The sequence below is a fragment of the Manis pentadactyla genome, chromosome 6 (genome assembly GCF_030020395.1).
Source record: "Manis pentadactyla isolate mManPen7 chromosome 6, mManPen7.hap1, whole genome shotgun sequence".
Lineage (NCBI taxonomy): Eukaryota > Metazoa > Chordata > Mammalia > Pholidota > Manidae > Manis > Manis pentadactyla.
In genome coordinates, this window is record NC_080024.1 from 31,845,637 (window position 1) to 31,860,109 (window position 14,473).

Sequence of the window (14,473 nt, forward strand, 5' to 3'; positions counted from 1 at the left end):
ACAATAGATAGAGGCTACCCTGTTGGGAAACGCACACAGAGCATTTCTATCATCATGGAAAGCTCTACTGGACCACACTGCTTTAGACTCTCCAAGCGAGACCCCAAGCTCTGCATTTATAGTAGACTCCTCAGGTGATTTAATAAACAATCCCCTCAGAAAGCAGTCTTATAAAAATCTGACATTACCATTTGCCCACCCTCCTCAGAGAGGATCTACAGCACAGAAGGCCCTGATGCTTCTTAAAAAATGAATAACTGGTTAACGAAGCCATTTGAGCACAGACTACAAATCAGAGCTGTGGCTCCCAATCACACATGGGGTCATTAACTTAGCTCAGATAAACTAAACCCTGGTCAGCAAACCCAGTATGTAGGTCATTGGATTACATACAGAGGGTGTGTGTGTGTGGTGGTAGAGGGGGAGAGAAGGAAATTGGATGAGAGATGGGGGAAAAAGGGGTGAGATGGGGTTCAGGAGCCAATTCAATGCTTACCAACAGGCCAAGCAAAGGGCAACAACGCATTAAGTGGGCCATAAGTAAGAAAATAAGAACAGAGTAAAGTTAAGCATGAAGATAATAAATGCTCACTGCTGGGGAGGCAATAATGAACACTAGAACATAATGATTTCTTCTAAAGAGGAAAGCAGGTGTCTCACCTCCAAATGATGGTTGCTGTGTGGGAAAGTAAAGCCCAGTACTGTCAGAGCTTCTGATTTGTTTTTACACAAAAGAGAGTGGCTTGCCAATGGGTTTCAGCCCCAGGCAAGTTCCCTATGGATTCATTGTGACCAAAGAAATGACAGTAGACGTTCTTGGGGTGAAGGGTTTATACCAAACTTTATTCCCACAGTGGCAGGTCAATTACTAGAATCCTGTCCACTCAGAGCGAGTCTGCACGCAACAAGCCAGTCTCTGCCTCTGGGCCTCTCTACCCGCACAGCCATCTCAGTCTCTGTCCTCAGTAAGACCAGGTAAGCCATCTGTGACTAAATTTAAATTGATTAAATTTAATTTTGCCACCACTCCAGCCTCTGCTCTGCTCTCCTGCAGCCTTGTAGCCAGGCCACCATGTCGCCCAGAGCACTGGGCAGAGCTCTTTATATAGAATCAATAACGACGTATTGTCCTCACATGTGTAGTGAGCAAGCTGACCAGGACCAGGTGAGAATCCTGGCCCCAGGAACCTTCACTTTATCCACAGAGAGAAATATGGATTTCTACATGAAATCTCAAAATATTTAAACATGGCAACTAAGTCAAAATATATTTTATATTATAAAGTACTATAACGGAGCAGAAAAAAAAAACACCTGTGGGTCACGGCAGGCCCCACTAGCCCTCTGCTCTCGCAAACTTAGTGGCTGCTCAATGAAAGTCAAGTATCAGAATGGACACCAAGTCAGGAGCTTGTACCGGTGGTAAGTCAGTTGTATTTCACACTGTGAAGAGCATCCAGTCCACGTATTAGGAGAGATCTGAATAGAAAATAAAACGCTCACATAAGTGAGTGCCCAATAAATGGTAAAGTGTTTTGGGAATTCAGGTCTCAGCCTAATTTATGCATATGGGAACCTGCAAATCTGGAAGTAAGACATCAAAAGCTAAAAAGTTCAGGATTCAAGAATTCTAGCCTATTCCTCCAGGCTAGTCCCATGTAATATCACACCAGATTCTTGTTATTGCACAAATTCTTAGATTCTGACCCCACAATTAATTAGGGAATGGAATTGTTACTCTTGTCTTGTTCAGATCTGGGAAGCTAGTCTCAACTTGTAAAACAAACAAATTAGTCAAAATATCTGAATACAGAAGAGATTCATTTTGAGAAGTCTATCAAATGTTTCTTTACTTCAAAATAGGTATTCTCATACACAGATCCACAAACTTGCTTCTTAAAAAGTCTAGCATATCCACCATGCCATGACCTCAAGGTGCATAGTGTATCATTCATTCCAACAACTGAACACATTACACACCATCATTACTAGTCTTTCCCTTATTCACATTAACCTCATTGAGACTGTGTGTGTGTGTATGTGTGTGTGTGTGTGTGTGTGTGAATATATATATATACAAAATGATTGTGCAATTAAGTAAATTATTTAAGCACCTGCTATGAGAATTCACTCAGAGTAGGAGTAGAGGGGCAGTTGCCAATGACAAGTTGGTCTGTAATTGTCTAAGACACAGAATCTACCATCAAAAGAGTTTAATACTAAATGAGTTCAGTGATACCAAAAGACCACTGGGCATTAGAATTACCTGGAGTGCTTTTTAAAATACCTATGCTCTACTGCAAATCCACCGAATGAGAATCTTGGAGAAAGGAACTCAGGCATTTGTATTATTTAAAATGTTAAAATTAGAGGCAACTAATGATCAGCCAGGGCTGAGAGCCCCTGCAGGATATGGCTCAATTATCCATTCACCTGTGACACGCAATTTTGATGATAAATTTCACTAATTACTCAATGATCCCCACCTCGACTACTTAAGAAGACAATCTCCTCTCCACTAACTACTTAACTAAATTGGATTTGGAACCTGGGACACTGATAAACTACCAGGCTCCACAGACAAGCAACCCCTTAATTCTTGCCCTTTCATCAATTCACCTTCCCAACAGAGTTCATCAAATGGCAGGGAGTGGGGAAGTAGCAAGAACCTCAAGTCCCAGATTTCCAAGAACATAATGAAAGCCTTCCCAAAAGCTCCCTCAGTTTCTTCAGCACCTTTCCTACTGCTGGCCTTATCTGCTGCTGATTCAGCTGGTTCTCCACATTTCACAAATACCAGTCTTCCTTTTGTTTTCGGTGTTTTGGTTTGGTTTTCTCTGCAGGGGGTGGATACTTCCGTGATTGTGACCGCAAAATCCAGAATGGCCTCTATAGGCTTCACTTACCCCCAAACTGTAGATACTTCGACTCTATCCTCAATCTTGATCTCTACCTTACTCCCATCTAAATCACTCAGAGCCCTAGAAGAAGCGGGCTCAATGTACATTCCTGTTCCTACCAAATTTGTTTCTTTACAGCACTGGCTCCCCAGATATCCAAGACATCTTGCCCATTTTTCAATTTGTAATTAGACTGAGGAATATTGTTCATACTTGATTTGCAAATCCTGTAATATATGTCTCAGAAATTAGACTTCTCCCTATAACACGTAGACCTGTACTGTAAAACATATACATAAGAGGAATTTGTAGATGTCACAACTCAGTGCAAGAAACAGAATTGCTATCTCTAAGTTGGTAAGTTGCTGTAGCAATTTGTACATGGAATTGTCTTTTAAAAACAAATTGTGAAAAATAAATAAGATGGGTAAATGTCAGTGCATAATAACCTGTTAAGCTGTGTAGTTAAATCTGAGAGTAAGGACATAGAGACAAAGTTTGAATGCATATCCCAATTCTACTTCATGCAAGTCAAATCTCTGTGTCCCTTTTGTCCCCCATCTGTAAAATGGCAACATTAATACCTACTTCATGGAGTAAGTCATGTAATAGATGTAAAGCTCCTAGAACAGTGCCTGCACAGAGAACACATAAAAAACTTCATCTTAGTGGTTATTATTACTGAGTGCAGGGCTTAAAACCTTGCTGCCCAGGGAAACAAGCCTTTTAACTCTCTTTCACTGACTTAAAGTAAATTTATGACAAATTGTTTTTCAAATTGAATTTTGACATTTCTGGTCTTTTTCCATTATTTTCTAAATTCAGTGGACAAAAGCATGGAATTTGTCAGGGTTTCTTGACATTTTAGTTCCATTAGGAATACCATTTAATATTAGTTAAGCCTTTTTATGATCCCAATACTATTTAAAATGAAATGATGGGAGAGGAATATTTGGGGAGAAAAAAAATATTACTTGCCTCTTATTAAATAAAGATTTTAAAAGCCAAAGAAGGGAAGGGAGGATTTATAAGTTGCAGGTGACCTTTAAATGTCACTTTTGCTGATATATAAATGTAAACACAGAAAAGTGTAATGTCTGGTAATAGTAAACTGATCAATACAATTACATTATGGGTTCTGTAATATTATAAATTATGCTTTTGATCCAGAATATCAATAGCTTTTTAACACCTCTTAAAATCAAATTACAATGCATTAAATATCATGCAGTTAGTTCCCTATATGTTATTTATAAGCTTGTAACTTCTATTACTTGGAGAGCTGCAGGTACTAAACTTCTAAATACATGAGATTTTAGAGCATAAATTTTTAATGAGTCAAAAATAAAAAGTTTATCATCTCAGACAATCCGTCAGTAAGATCTGCTTTAATTATCTTCCTAGAATATGTTACTAATAACCTTAATTTCAAAATTAGTGAAATAAGATTTCAAAGACAGTTGGTTACTTGTGCAAATCTGTTTTTAACATAATTACACAACATAAACAGCACCCACTACTGTAACAACGGGAAAAAACGTTGGGTTAGATAGTCTGTAAAGTTTTATAGGCTACCTTGATCACTTTCCCTTTCCTACACCTCAACCTAATTAGTAGGGATCTCAGCTTTGGGAATTATATTTAACATATTAACAGATCTGCTCTCTATACTCATCTCAACTCTTGACTGCTCAGGACAACATACACATGTATTTATCCAAAGTAGAATTTTTTTCTGTATAATAATTCTTAGTGCAGACATAGAAGGTGCAAAGATTTTCTTAAATGCCTCAACTATGCATTTAGGAAAAACAAAATTGTGTTAATGCCTTGGATAACCTAGAAGACATCAAATTACAAATTACATCTTTCCATCACTAAATTGTCCAACATACTATTTCTATAATTCTCACAGCCTGAGAACAAATATTAAGAGAACCACTGGCCTCTAAAGCAAGAGTTTATGACTTGTCCTTTTCGAGAAGGGTTTGGAGCATATAAGATATTCCACTAGAGGATTCAAAAAATAAGAAGGCGCTCTTTAATGCCTTCATTTAAAGGTATCATTGAAAAAGACAAGAGAGACCCAGTATGTTACTCAGATACTTAATATGAGTTCTAGTGTCCAGCTCGGTCTTCTGAACACGCACTGTACCCTGAAAAGAAATAGTTATTTAATTTTTACTTCTTTCTTACTTCAGGGACAAGCTGGGGCCAGTGTGTCGTCATTTCAATAGCCACCCAGGACCTGACACAGCCCATAATCATAGTAAATGCTCATAGAACGTGTGGTGTTTAACTAACAACACACAAAATGTAGACTAGTACGTGTAAGCAAACAGCACCCTTCCACCAGAGTACCTTGGCAAATCGCTGAGGAAAGGCTGCTTACAGGTTGAAATTCCAAGCGGAGGCTGCATCAGTTATAACTTCCGAGTATTTGTTACTCACACCAATCAACTTTCTGCCTCCAAGTGGCAGAAGTGGGGCGGGCCTTCGCGGGTCAGAAATCACACCTGGGGTGAGCAGCGCCTTCAGGAACTCCCTGGAGAGCAGTTCCCTCAAACAACTTCTAAAGCAGAGCTTCTCAGACTTTCAAGATCATTCCAGTCCCGGGGGGGACCTGTTAGTGGGCTTCGACTAGAGCGCCGAACTGAGCGTTTCCAGCGAGCCCCCAAGGCATTACGAAGCTGCAGCTTCTCCCAGCACCCTTTGAGAATAAGGCCCACAAGCGCCCAAAACGCCCAGGTCACTTACATTAGCGACACACAAAAGTTGCGGCCACTGGTAGTGACGAATAAAGTCGCCTGGGTGCGCTGCGTCCTCTGAGCATCGCCACCCGGTGCTGGGGACACCTGGCAGGTGCCTGGGCCTCTGTGAGCACTAGGGGAGGCCGCCGCGCAGCCGCACCCCACCTCTCCCGTCCCCCGCGCCGCGCTCACCTTCTCCCGCGTCTTCAGGTACCGCTGCAGCGCCTGCTGCGTGAGCTCCCGGACGCGCAGCTGGCCCTCCTTGCAGGGCACCACGATGCCGGTCCTGCCGAAGCACACGGTCACTTTCATCCTGGCCTCCGGCGACCACGCCGGGCGCGGTCGAACAGGTGTCTGGTCCCTCAGGCGCAGCCCCCACTCTCGGGGGACGCCGGGCGCGCGCAGGCCGGAACACCTGGGACGCCTCTCGCCCGAAACCCCGCAGGGCCCGGGGCTCGCAGCAGCGCCCCTTCGCCTCCGGCGAGCGGCCGCCGGCGGGAATCGGGGCGGAGGCAGCAGCGGGAAGGGCTAGCTCCCAGGTGGCGGGTGGCCGGGGACGCGGCGGCACCGTCGCCGGCGCCTCCTCCTGCGCCTGCCCGGGCCTGGCCGAGGTGTCTGCCCCGCGCCCTCCAAAGTGAAACCGCCGGCCCAGCCCGGCCCTGGCTCTGGCCCTGGCCCTGGCCCTGGCGGCGGGGCCGGCCGCAGGCCCCGGGCTGGAGTGGGCGGTGCCGGCGGCGCGCGCGGGGCCGGAGTTGGGAGGAAACTTTTGCGCCGGATTCCAACTCCTCCGCGGCGCGCCGCACTCTGGGCTCACGCGGCCCGCGGGCGACTTGGGCCCGGCTCTTAAAGGGGCCGCAGCGCTCCCGGCCCCGCCGCTCACTCGGCGGCGCCGAGCCGGGGCCGTGCGGGGCGATAACTAAAGCCTGGGAGCCCTGCCCCCTCACTTGGTCTCTCCCTGGCTCTGATCCTCTTGGACACACTCAGAGCTCTGGGGAACTGTAACGGCACCTGAGAGCTACCCCACCGGGGACTGACACCAGATCTCACGGCACTCTCGAGGGAAGAGCTAGGAGACTGCAGAGCTACACCTTAAAATGAGGGGATTGGAGCAATATTCAAGGAGAGCTGGAACAGGTGCCTCTCGCCACGCCCACCAAAAACACCCCCAAGGAGTGGTGGCTCACAGGTACTGAGCTGCAGGGATGGCCTGTTAGAAATCAGTCTTATGCACAGCAGGGCATCTGCTCTCTGAAGCCCTGAGATGCAAAACTGAAGGGATTCTTGAGGACAACGTGGCAGTACAATCGGTACTTTTACCGACTAAGACACCGAGTATTCTCCCAAAGGTCACAACCCAGACCCAGGTATGATGGCATATGTTTACATATATCGTTATGAAATGTGCCTTCTGTTGTGTGTTTGACAAAAAAATGAGCACACTCAGGCTCATGATTTGGCAAGTGTGTATTCATCATCAATTAAAATCGATGTATCTGGAAAGAAAAATCCAACAAATAATATCTGTATCATTCTTAGATCACACATCAATGAACTCCTTTGAGCCTATCAAGAATCCTGAAAGGTAAGTATTATTTTTCCCATATTGTGCATGAAAAATAATGCTCGGAGTGGTTAAGGACCTGAGCTGACAGTGAAGTTGGTTATGCTGAAAGGGACTCAGTTCTTCCTATGCTAAATATCTGGTCTCCCCAAGCAGTTTTCCTAGCAATCCAGTTCATTCTTCAGGACCACATCAGGTTGCTGTCCAAAAGGATTTGTTCTTCTGTCAAGACACACTTAAATTGAACTTGAATTGCCTAGGACAGTATGATAATGCATAGGAGATTAAATTAAGGGCTCATGAGTTTTGAGAGTTTAAAAAAATTTTAACTCATTCATACATGCAATAAATATACATTGGTTGTCTTCTATGTACAGGGCCTTCTATAAGGTCAGTGGCATCAAAGAGGATCAGGCACACTCATCAATTCAAAGAAAATAAAATAGTACAATTTGGTAGCAAATCCAATATAAACTAATTTAAATACTAAAGACAAAATTTATTTCCTCATAAAATCAGAAGATCCAGGAGGTAAGAGGTAAGATTGAATCTTGGAGGTAAGATTGAATCCCAAAACTCAAACAGTGTCCTCAGGGCCCATCTTACTCTTTGTCTACTGGCTCTGTGTTGCCCAGTGTTGTCTCAATTCTCAGTTGGGATCTCCCCAAAGGAGGCAAAAATGGCCATTTCCAGTGATTCAGGTTTACACAGCCTTAAAGACAGGCATCTCAGACATCAATACACCTTTTCCTGATGAGGACAAGCTTGAGTCACATACCTTCTCTCTGCCACAATGAATGCAGCAGTGATTGTCCAAACCTGGTTCACCTGCAGCTAGATCATACGGACTGGAAACAGAGAAGGGGTGAACCCCCAACAGATGGGACAACAAAAAATATTTAGCTATCATAAAATATAAGATTGCTTCCCAATCATCAAGGAGCTTATAAATATAGAGGACACAAGGCCTAAAGATGTAAGAAATTAGAAACTACAAACAACAGTGAATTGGATGGTTTTACTGAGCATTATTAATTTAGATATATGCCAAGCACTATTTTAGGTGAACATAAAAAATTTATATAAATGTAAAATAGATATGTGATCTATTACTTATATACTTATATACATATATATGTGCATCATGTATTATGTATCTATACCTTATTTTCCTTTGTAATAATCTTACAAGAGAGGTACTTCGTTATCTTCTTTTTAGAGATGCCAGGACCAAAAGAAGTTAAGATAGTATTTTTAGAAATTAATGGAGGCTGGATTAGAACCCAGGCAGTCTGACTCCAGAGTCTTCATAGTAACTGCTATGCTGATCTTACATGGCAAGTACTGAATAAGAGCAAACAAATAAATACTAATGCTGTGCATTAATAGGGGGTCCTTTTAACATTGGGTATCATATTAGCATATAGAATGGTATAAAGCAAAGATTTTTAGCTGATGAAATACCTTTGCATTCTTCATATTTAATGGCTTTTTTCCCCTTCACACTTGCTCCAGACACCTCCCATTTCTGCTCAGATAATCAGAGAGCTCCTGCTCTTCTTCAAGCCCCAAACTTCCTCTTGGCCCAGCTTTAGCCCCTCCACAATACCCAGAGCCCCAGTGTCCTGGCTTTAAGAAGCCCCTGGCGAACCCAATGAAGAAAACCCAGGCTTTCCCAATCCCACTCCCAGAAAGACTGGAATTCGTTCCCGTGGGATGCACCAGAAGTTGTGTGGTTGTGAGATAAAGGAAGAGATAAAGCTAGGCACAGATATGAACAATGCATTGTGTGATCCTGCACACCATGAAGTGAACTTTAATGACCCCAAGCTAGTAATTGTGGAAAGAATTTAGCATTTGCATTTCATGTTTATTAAATAGCCAGATTTAATTTGTTACTCATCCTTATCACAGCATACATAGAAACAATTTATCATATATTAAGAAGTGATATGAAAGAACATAGTTACAACACACAGACATTCATGCCCAGCAAATTCCTAGATCAATATTTCATGCCCCATGGGACCTCCTAGGCAGAAGCCAATAAATAATTTGTCATGATTGGTAACACTAGAGGATTCTAGGCCTGGGTTCCACTTTCTTGTTTTGCCTGTCAGATGGGTAAATATTGCCTGTGGTGTGATATTTTCCCATTTGTTATCCAACAGCTTAGCAAGCTTTGGAGAAGCCAGTGAAATGTGTTATGCAGAGACTAATACTGACCAATATTATGAAACTGCTCTGCCTTATGGAAAGTATAACTAAAATGTCAGGTACCATTAGGCATATATTGAATAAAGAATGATAATTTTTAATATATAGTTGAGCAGTTCATCCATTCTGATGCTTTGTGCTATTAAAACAGAAAATATTTTCACCTTTCAAGGAATTATTTACAACAAGCACTATTTATTACAGAAAATGCATTGAATGGGAAATAATCTTTCTAGGATCCTTGGAGCCATTAGTACAATAGATTATGTTCTTAGCTTTCTTATGAAAACAGGTGCCAGAGAGATATCATAAAAGAAAGAGAAAAATAGGTATGATATTTCATTCATTCCTTCCATATTTAAGAGCAAAGGGTTTGGATTATTGTTTAACTTGACAAGAATGGGTTTTTCTTAAGAGATGTTTGTCTCTAAATGCCTGATGGCATTCATTTGTTGACTGTCTCTATAGCTCTCCTTGAAGCACAAATGAAAATGCTTTACACCCTGAAGGGAGCATTGTAGGCTATTAGCTTTTTGAAAGGTCCTTACTTATGCCTACTCTGTAAGTAAGACTCACAAGTCTCCACACTAATACAGTCACACTATCCTTCCTTATACTGAATTCCACTCTGGATATTAATATCCTGCCTTAATTTACATTTTCTTGAAAAGGACCTGGGTCATGAAAAAACTGTCTTTAAAAAAAATAATAAACCTACCAATGAAAAGCAAGCGAACTGTTGCAGTGATGTTGCATTGAGAGTTGATCATTACTTTGATGGTTTTCCATATCATATGATCTCCTCTGATGCATATTAGGGTCCATGAATGCTGACCATTAGGAATAAGTCCTACTCAGAGAAGCACTAGGTCCTCTCACCACTGGTCTTCGGTGACAGACCAGTAAGAAGGGGGCCAACGGCAATGATCAGGGAATGCTCTCTAACGAGCTCAGTTACCCAAGGATGACTCCTACACTGAGGCAAGGTTGCCATCGAGAGTTCTCTTCTATTCACCTCACTTTTCCTAATACCTCCTTCTGCTGCATTTATGTTCTTTAGAGAAATGAGTTGGTGTTCTTGTAATTGACAGACGGGAGTGAGAGAGAGAACTGAGATTTGGCAACAGGTACTTCAGCGTATGAAAGGATTACAGGCAGGACGAGTAGATGGGAGCCAGGCAGACCTATGTTCCAGCCTACTCTGCCACTTACCAGCTGTTTAATGTAGGCAAGCTGCACCGTGTTGCTTTATGAAATGGGATGATAATCCTATCTTATGGTATAACATCTGTGAAGCAACCAGCACATAGTAGGCAAAATTAATTGCTCTCCTCTGTCTTTATTCCATTTATTAACATTTGTAAATGCCACTCATTTTCACTGTGCCTGAAACAACTTCTAAAAAAAAATCAAACCAAATGATATTGAGAAGTTACACATCACCACTATCATCCATAATTTCTGAAGCCCAGGTGTAATCCATTCTAGAGTGAGTGCCGAAACCATAGCCAAAATGAGATTTCTGTTATATTTCACAATCCACATATTATTTAATGTGATGCCCAAAAAATAATCCTGGGACATAGTAATCTAGTGCCTGAGAATCATAGAATTATGGAGCTGAAAGGGGCCTTGAAGCTTATTTGTACACTCTCTTCATTTTTATACATGAGGTGCTATGGCCTGAAAAGGTCAGGTGACCCGTCAAAATCATTACCCAGATCCCCAGGCTCATAGTCAAGTGCTTTCTTCACTTCCCTGTCTGCCTGGTAATGGAATTTAAAACAACACATGTTTGACCTACATGGGCTCAAGGCTTTGAACTTGCATTGAGCCAGGAGGTGAGGGCAAGGAGCTCATTCTTCTATCTATTCCTGCAGTTGGCAATTTAAATTTAGGATTCTGAATCCTTGTTCTTGCCACATTGGTAAATCTCAAGAAGATTTGCTGAGTATTAAAATTACTACAGAGAACAGAAAACCATCAAAGGATTTTAAGCAGCAGTGACAAGATCAGATTTTTGCTTAGTAGAATACAGATGGCCTGGGAGACAGACAAAAGCCCCTACTTAGTTCATTCAGTCCAACATTCATTTCCTTATGCAACAGTTCTCACTCAACACCTGTAATCTGCTGAGCACAAAGTGGTCACAAAGCTTAGGCTCTAATGAGGAAGAGAGATGATAAATAACTAACCAAATGAACAAAATATTTGCAGGTTGTGATCAGGTGTAATGAAGGGTATAAACAGCAGGCCGTATGATAGGGAATAATGCCTAATAAGAATAATAGGTAAGAGAGAACCTGTTTAGATTGGATGAACAAGAGAAAAAATAACTTGGTGAAGAACCCAGAAAAAAAGAAACAGCAAATGTAAATATTCCTGAGACAAGACCAAGCCTGGTATGTTTTAGGAATTTTTTTAAAAGCCAGTTTGGTTGGAATATATGAGCCGGGAAAGGGAGGCAGGGAATGAGTTGGAGGAGCTTGTCTACCGCAGTGGCCTCCTAAAAGACTAAAGAGATACAGATGATGAGGAAGGGCAGATTTGAGAGTTCTATTAGAATTTGTGACAGATAAGAGCACAAAGCTTTTTAAGGATGAGTCAAACTTTTAGGAGGAGTCAAAAAAAACCTCAGGTTTCTAGTTAAGAGATTGGCAGAGAATCTTGGCAAGTTGGAGGGGGGTGGGTTGGGAGGGCAAGGGTGTTGAGAATGGTGGGGGGAAGAAGAGTAAGTTTAGTCTGGAACATTTTGAGTTTGAGGTCCCTAGAAGGCAACCAGGTAAAAGTGTTTAGTTAGCTGTAAATACAAGGCTTGCAGCTCGGAAGAGTCTGAAGACAGATGCTTAGATTTAGGGGTCATAGATTTGAAGTTAAACTCATCAGAATGGAGGTCAGCCAAAGAAGGAGTTCAGAAAGAAAAGGCAACAGGGCTTAGACCAGAGTCCCAGAGAACACCAATACTGAAGAAGAGAAAGAGTAGAGACATCCATACGCATGTGTATGACGATGCATTAATTACAAGTTATTGTTTGTATTCTATATAAAGTATTGTCAGTTTCAAAGGTGTGATAAGAAAGGGTGCTCCTACCCTAGAGAGGACACAATGGTAGAGAACAGGAAATTGAATGTTAAGAATGGAAAGCAAAATAGTTTGGCTGGAACAGATAGGCTTCATTGAACCATAACATGGATAAGGTTACACAGATATGGGAAGAAGGAAATGATTTAAGGAAATGATTGAAAGAGGCCTATGAGAACTAGACTAATAAGTGTGGATCTGTTTCACCAAAGAAAAATTCTGTAGGTGCTTGAACAAAGGAATAATATACATAAAATAACATTTGATAGTCATTATTCTGAAATCTTCATGTACAAAGAATTGGAGTACAAAATGACTGAAAGTTGGGGAGGATCCTGCAGAAGGATGTTAGAGTAAATTACATAAAACTGAATTTAAATGAAACATCATATATGTATATAGTTGTAGAATATCCCCACCTGTACATTGTTTATCCCAAGTAGTGGACTCCATGATTGTTTAATGTCCATTCCTACTATTCTACTTCTCCATACAGGGGACTGGGGGAACACCATATGATTCAGGTCCAGTACAGAAAACTGAAAACACAACTGATCCCAAACAGAGAGAACTGAATACAAGAAATTGATTACCCTGTTGATGGAGGAGCTGAAAACAGGAAATAGCAAGGCAACTAAGAGATTAGCCACAGCAGGAAGCCGCTTCTTTCTCCAGGACTGGCTGGATACCCGGAGGAGGGGGTGTCAGCAGAACCCAGAAGCTGAACAGCCTGGCAAAAGCTGGGAGCACAGAGAGGGGGGCTGTCCAGAGGAGACCTGGAACTATAAAGAGTTGCCATTGTGAAACAGACAAGAGAAGAGAGAAAGAAATGATGCCCATATCCCCTGGTTCCTTTCTCCAGCCCTCCGTGCTGCCGTCAGTGTCTCACACTAGCTGAACTAGCTGGAAGCCAGTGAACAAGAAAGGCAGGGAAGTATCTGAGAGCAAATATAATGGCTGGCTCAGGTCTTCCCTGGTGGGCTCCTACAGGGATTCATAAGTAGAGATTTTAATTCTTACTAACATTTTAGATTTAGGGAAAGCACTAAAAATATTTCCAATTCAATTTGGCATATTTATAAAAATAAATTTTTACCCAGCTTAGACTAAATTCATGTTTTTCTTAAGAGAAAATACATTTTAACAGTGAAATAGGAGCTTTTTCCTGATTGCCAAAATATTAATTTCCTTCATTTAAGTAATAAAAAAATTCCTGCTCTTACTCAGTCATCAAACTCAAATTAATTGTTTTGTCTAGATATGATTACACAGGACTATAAGCAGCAAATCCAAAAATCCTATTAATATTGAATGCTAAAGATGTCTAACTACAATGCTCTCTGGTAATATTTCATTTATTTTATATGCAGTATAATGGTATACAGTAATCCATGGATTCATGATAGAAGCTTTGAAAACTGAGTTTAAAGTTGTGATTCCTTTGTAAAAAATTATTTGAGAAAACTATTAATACTCACCACGTGTGTACATGAATACTAATAAGTATACTGTTTATTCCAATACTATCAGGAAACTTGACTTGATTAGTGTTTTTCCTTCAAGAGTATGTACATTTTTGTTAAAATTTTTTGCAATTATCCCCAAACTGCTTTTCATATAACCAAACTACAAATATAATAAAGAATATAAATAAGATTTATGTAAACTTCAACATATCTTATAAGAGTTGAAAGAGGTAACTTCACAGCAAATAAAAAAGACTATCAGTTTGCCAAGTGCACAACAAACTTTCGGTACTACACACCACCAAATAGTGGTATAAACAACGAGTAATATTGGTAATGACCTCTACCAAACCCAATGAGCTTTATCTAGCTCCAAGTTCCCTTAGTGTAGACCCCTAGTCAAAACAGCACAGTGCCAGGTTCTACGAAGGGCCAGGATAGCTGCTGATAAAAACAAGATGCCCTAATTCAAGGACAGCCATCCATAGGCTAACTGA

General features: G+C 41.4%; 1 protein-coding gene and 1 long non-coding RNA gene across 7 annotated transcripts in view; one reads left to right on the plus strand and one right to left on the minus strand.

The window, feature by feature from the left end:
- Nucleotides 1-6,101, minus strand: part of PARD3B (par-3 family cell polarity regulator beta) — a 985,497-nt gene extending 979,396 nt beyond the window's left edge. For 5 of the 6 annotated variants that reach the window (XM_057503666.1, XM_036928150.2, XM_057503667.1 and 2 more), the window contains exon 1: nt 5,843-6,101. In XM_057503666.1, the coding sequence (XP_057359649.1) occupies nt 5,843-5,962 (120 nt within the window). In that variant the 5' untranslated portion in view covers nt 5,963-6,101. The remainder of the gene's footprint in view (nt 1-5,842) is intronic. The other variant, XM_036928151.2, reaches the window with a different exon arrangement.
- Nucleotides 6,102-6,421: 320 nt separating this feature from the next.
- LOC118933618 (uncharacterized) lies at nt 6,422-14,166 on the plus strand. The gene is made up of 2 exons (XR_005033181.2): nt 6,422-7,232; nt 13,007-14,166. It is a non-coding gene; the product is annotated as an uncharacterized LOC118933618 (long non-coding RNA).
- The last annotated feature ends 307 nt before the right edge of the window (nt 14,167-14,473 follow it).